Source organism: Pinus tabuliformis, chromosome 2_1 (assembly GCF_031772625.1).
Source record: "Pinus tabuliformis cultivar Carrire ecotype Pingquan chromosome 2_1, CPIR1, whole genome shotgun sequence".
Lineage (NCBI taxonomy): Eukaryota > Viridiplantae > Streptophyta > Pinopsida > Pinales > Pinaceae > Pinus > Pinus tabuliformis.
The window spans coordinates 507,235,099-507,240,631 of NC_142299.1; the positions used below are offsets into that span (position 1 = coordinate 507,235,099).

The 5,533-nt window shown below is 37.9% G+C and overlaps 1 protein-coding gene across 1 annotated transcript; it reads left to right on the forward strand.

Annotated features, from left to right (window-relative positions):
- The first annotated feature begins 4,933 nt into the window (after positions 1-4,933).
- LOC149201185 (NADPH:adrenodoxin oxidoreductase, mitochondrial-like) lies at positions 4,934-5,533 on the forward strand. Its single transcript, XM_089399684.1, has 2 exons — positions 4,934-5,282; positions 5,382-5,533. Exons 1-2 carry the CDS (start codon positions 5,118-5,120, stop codon positions 5,505-5,507), a joined length of 291 nt encoding a protein of 96 aa, XP_089255810.1. The 5' UTR covers positions 4,934-5,117; the 3' UTR covers positions 5,508-5,533.

The following is a 5,533-nucleotide window of genomic DNA, read 5'->3' on the forward strand; positions in this document are numbered from 1 at the left end:
TAATGACATTGTTGAACATGCAGTTGACAATGACCAATTGACATTGCCAAGCCAAGTAACCCCACCTTCATGGCTAGCAGAAGCAATGATTAATATGAATGCACATAGTGTCTCAACAACCAATGAACAAAGCATGAACATGCCCTCACAACCCGCAGAATTAAATAGTGAAATTGTTCATTTTTTGTGGACAATAGATCAATGGAAGAAGATGAAGCACATAATGAGGCATCAAATGAAGATAATGATATAGTTCAATCAGTTCCATCAGATACTGAAAGGGAAGTACCAAGCAATGACAAGTAGGTGGGAGGGGTGGAGAAAATACTTGGCCGGTTCCTAAAGCTACCAGTAGAGAGAGTATCAATGAAAAAAAAGCAAGGTGCACCGGGTAGTCTTCGTTTGGGCTAAAGTTCACAGTTACTCACCTCAGAGGACTATATAAACTTGTTAGTTGAGTCTGAAAAAAGGAAATTTGAAATGCAAGAATTAAAACAGAAAAAGAAGGATCTAGTCAAGGAGAAGAAGGCAGCAAGGATTGTTGCAGCGCAACGTCAAGCAGATGAAAGGATTGAAAGAGATAAAGCAAGGCAAGTTAAGGACCAACAAAAACAAATGGCAAGACAGGAAAAGGAATCAAGAAAGACACAACAAATGCTTGAAAAGGAACAAGGGATGATCAATATGGTTGACAATGATACAAGCATAACTGATGAAACCAAGATTATTTCAAACTCATTGGATTCCATTGTAGATAATACATCATTATTCCAAGCTCTCATAAACATTTAAGTGCCTCACTACCAAACTGAGGGTTTACCGACTTGCCTTATTCCTACCAGAGTTGGTGTCAATTCTATGTATGCTCATTACACACCTCCACTTAATGCAGGGGTCAATAGTGCAAATGTGAGGTATGGGTACTCAATACCTCCATGGTTGGAAGCTGCAAATTTGACTCAATCATATGGCAGTAATCAACCATTTCCTAATCAACCCTTTTTAGGTAGGCCAACCTACCTGGCTCAAGAAGGTAACTCGGGGAGTTGGCACTCAAGATTCTCAGGGCCATAAAGAATAGGGGTGTCATATGTTTTTGGTTGTAACCACATTATGATGTGGATTTTGGATGGATTGTATCTTTTTCTTATCACAGAAACATTTTGGCTTACAACCTAGGTTGTTTTATTTCATACTATGTGCGACATTGTAGCTAAAATCCATTTTAGAAGGAACATCTATAGTATATTATAATGTAGAAATCTTACAAGATTCTCATGGCCATAAAGAATAGGGGTGTCATATGTTTTTGGTTGTAACCACATTATGATATGGATTTTGGATGGATTGTATCTTTTTCTTGTCACAGAAACATTTTGGCTTATAACCTAGGTTGTTTTATTTCATACTGTGTGCGACATTGTAGCCAAAATCCATTTTAGAAGGAACATTATCGCTCTATAAATTTATTGCTTTGAAATGATAACAACATTATGGTTCTATGCATTCACTACATTGAAAAGGCAACAACAGCATGGTTGGTTGTAAAGCAATTTTGTTTGCGAGCTAAGCACAAATGTTTATAAAAAATTGATTAATAACACTGAAAAACTATTTATTATAGCGGAAGAAATATAGTTTGTCCTGGTTAAAAATCTAAACAAGGATCAAGTCCTGACCTGCCTATCTATTGCAGTGGAAGAAATATAATTTGGGCTGGTTAAAAAACCAAACAAGGATCAAGTCCTAGCCTGCCTTTGTTATTGCACTACTCTCCTATTGAGATACATGGCTTCTTGATCAGCCATGAGCCATGTTCAGGTGTGGATTGACAGTCAAACACCTCCCCTCAATCAATATTCATAATTAAGATTTAGCTATAAGAAACTCATAGCATGCAACCATGGTTTCCATAACATGATGAAATTTAAAATTCCAAGATCAAGCAAGTAATATTCATCTAGTGATGTGCAATAGTACCTAATCACAAATGTTTATAAAAAATTGATTAATAACACTGAAAAACTATTTATTACAGCGGAAGAAATATAGTTTGTCCTGGTTAAAAATCTAAACAAGGATCAAGTCCTGACTTGCCTATCTATTGCAGTGGAAGAAATATAATTTGGGTTGGTTAAAAAACCAAACAAGGATCAAGTCCTAACTTGCCTTTCATTATTGGATTGCTCTCCTATTGAGATACATGGCTTCTTGATCAGGCCTGAGCCATGTTCAGGTGTGGATTGACAATCAAACACCTCCCCTCAATCAATATTCATAGTTAATATTTAGCTATAAGAAGCTCATAGCATGCAACCATGGTTTCCATAACATGATGACATTTAAAATTCCAAGATCAAGCAAGTAATATTCATCTAGTGATGTGGAATAGTACCTAATCACAAATGTTTATAAAAAATTGATTAATAACACTGAAAAACTATTTATTATAGTGGAAGAAATGTAGCTTGTCCTGGTTAAAAATCTAAACAAGGATCAAGCCCTAACCTGCCTATCTATTGCAGTGGAAGAAATATAATTTGGGTTGGTTAAAAAACCAAACAAGGATCAAGTCCTAACCAGCCTTTCATTATTGGACTGTTCTCCTATTGAGATACATGGCTTCTTGATCAGGCCTGAGCCATGTTCAGGTGTGGATTGACAGTCAAACACCTCCCCTCAATCAATATTCATAGTTAAGATTTAGCTATAAGAAACTCATAGCATGCAACCATGGTTTCCATAACATGATGAAACTTAAAATTCCAAGATCAAGCAAGTAATATTCATCTAGTGATGTGCAATAATACCTAATCACAAATGTTTATAAAATATTGATTAATAACACTGAAAAACTATTTATTACAGTGGAAGAAATATAGTTTGTCCTGGTTAAAAATCTAAACAAGGATCAAGTCCTGACCTGCCTATCTATTGTAGTGGAAGAAATATAATTTGGGCTGGTTAAAAAACCAAACAAGGATCAAGTCCTAACCTGCCTTTCGTTATTGGACTGCTCTCCTATTGAGATACATGGCTTCTTGATTAGGCCTGAGCCATGTTCAGGTGTGGATTGACAGTCAAACACCTCCCCTCAATCAATATTCATAGTTAAGATTTAGCTATAAGAAACTCATAGCATGCAACCATGGTTTCCATAACATGATGAAATTTAAAATTCCAAGATCAAGTAAGTAATATTCATCTAGTGATGTGCAATAGTACCTAATTTTGATTGGGCAAAGTTTGAATAGTACACACACAAAAAACCCTGATTTTTGTTGAGCAGAAATCTGAAACAAGTCATTTAACTTCATTATTTACAATATAGTAAAGTCACTGAAAAATTAACCAATACCAGAAGTACCAGTAAAAGAAATCAAAATATTTGAATGCAAAATTACCGCATAAAATATACATAACATCTGAAAACCCAAATATACTAGAACAAAGAGCATACATAGCAATACGCAGGAAATATACATACACAAAAAATATACATAGCATTTGAGAGCATACATAGCAATACACAAAAAATATACATAGCATCTGAGAGCATAGACCAAAAGTGTAAAAGAACACAGATTTAGAGCCACCGAAATAGCAATATGCAGGAAATGCTCATCATTCATCCCCGGCAGACAAAAACGCAGGGCCACTAAAGAAATCAAAATATTTGAATGCAAAATTACCAAAGAAAATATACATAGCATCTGAAAACCCAGATCTACTAGAACAAATTAAAACTAACAGACCTAACAAAACACAACAAGTGTAAAAGCCTGAATGGACTACCTCCTTAGGCATTCACATTAGGGATAAGCAAAACCCTAAACCTCAAAATTCATATATTCACATTAGGGATAAGCAAAACCCTAAACCTGCGAAACCCTCAAAACCCTAAACCTGCAAAACCCTTTGAAATCCTGAAACTCCAAGAGCAAAAATAACAAAAATTCCAATAGGAAGGTGAGGTGTTGTGCTGGTAGGATTTTTCCTACCGGATAGACGTAGAAGCCATGTCCAAGCGTCTTCCATGTCCAGACCTTCTCCAAAGCTTGTCAGAGCTTCTCCAGAGCTTACCATACCTGCAACCAACTTGAAAAACATGAAAAAAGTTGGAAATTAGCCAATGGCATAAATATTCACAGACATTTCGAAACAAAAACCATAAAAACCTGTAAATTACCTGTAAATTTACCTTCGACCTCAAACTGGCTAGAAATTGGTACTGGCTCCTCTCCAAACAACAGGTCGCGTGAATGAAACAACCACCAAGGTATTTGTAAACCCCCAACGGTCCAGAATGAACAACAATTGCAGGGAGAATGAAACATGAACATCAGAAACCCTGTTCCATTAATGAGCTCGTGCAAGTAAACTAGCCCGGTTAGCAGGTCAACAATGGCGGACAAGGCACACAGGTAATGGAGCCGTCCCGCACCATCGTCGGCGGAGGGCTTCGCCCAAACACCGGACCCGAACAGAGATACACGGAGCAAAACAGACATCGCAACAAACAAGCGGAAACAATCGAAAGAAAGGTCAAAATTAGGTTTTTGAAGCGCTAACACCCACCACAACACGTGGTAGGGCACATCGGACAGGTGTCGTACATGCGGGAGTGGCATTCACATGCCCGTAGCTAAAGTGGAGGGGAGGGCGCACAGGTAATGGTGTCCCTCGCCTAGGTGGTCCCTTACATTACGAAATCTCGTAGACTTCATTAAAAGCCATTTCATTTCATTTTGTTGAATCCTTTAGATACGCAGCCCCTTGGGGTGGGCCCGCGCCTAAGGGTCATTACCAAAAAGGAAAGAAAAAAAAACATACCGTGGTTTTTTTTGCATTCGATCTGACGACGTTTGCTTCAACTGTTAAATTCTTAACAGCTGTCTATAATGAAATTTTTTCAAACTAAGGTATTCATTTCCCCACCCTTTTATAAGTCTGCAGGATGAGACGGGAATTTTGACAGACCAATACAATTCTCCCTGATTTTCACTAAGCAGGATGCGGTGGACTGCGATTTTACCCACACAAACCTCCATCACGGAAACGAATTTGCTCCAATTTTTCTGCCATTTATTGTAATTCTCGCTTCACGTAGTCCATGGATGCAGGTTTCCAAGGCAGGGATTGAAATGGCTTCAAGATGGGCAATCGCGTGTCTGAGAACATATTTGAAGGGAAGAAACTTTTCTTCCTCCTGTGCATCTGCGAAACCTCTGCATGTCTGCATTGTAGGTAGTGGCCCAGCTGGATTTTACACAGCAGAGAAGGTCAGGCTGTCTTCAGCACTTTGATTTCGCTGAAGCAATCTTTGAATGATTTCATAAGGTTTATACAATTATTTAGCCATCTTTCTATGAATATTTCAGATGCTGAAAAAATATGAGCAGACAAATGTAGACATCATAGAAAGATTGCCGACGCCATTTGGATTGGTGCGTTCTGGAGTGGCGCCTGACCATCCTGAAACAAAGGTTCGCGGAAACAAACCCTAACATTTTTCCTTTAAAGGTAAACCCTA

Excerpts from the sequence above, each read along its gene's own strand:
- LOC149201185 (XM_089399684.1), top strand. The coding sequence starts at position 5,118 with ATGCAGGTTTCCAAGGCAGGGATTGAAATGGCTTCAAGATGGGCAATC. Across the intron at positions 5,283-5,381 it reads GATTTTACACAGCAGAGAAG|ATGCTGAAAAAATATGAGCA; the intron begins GTCAGGCTGTCT and ends TGAATATTTCAG.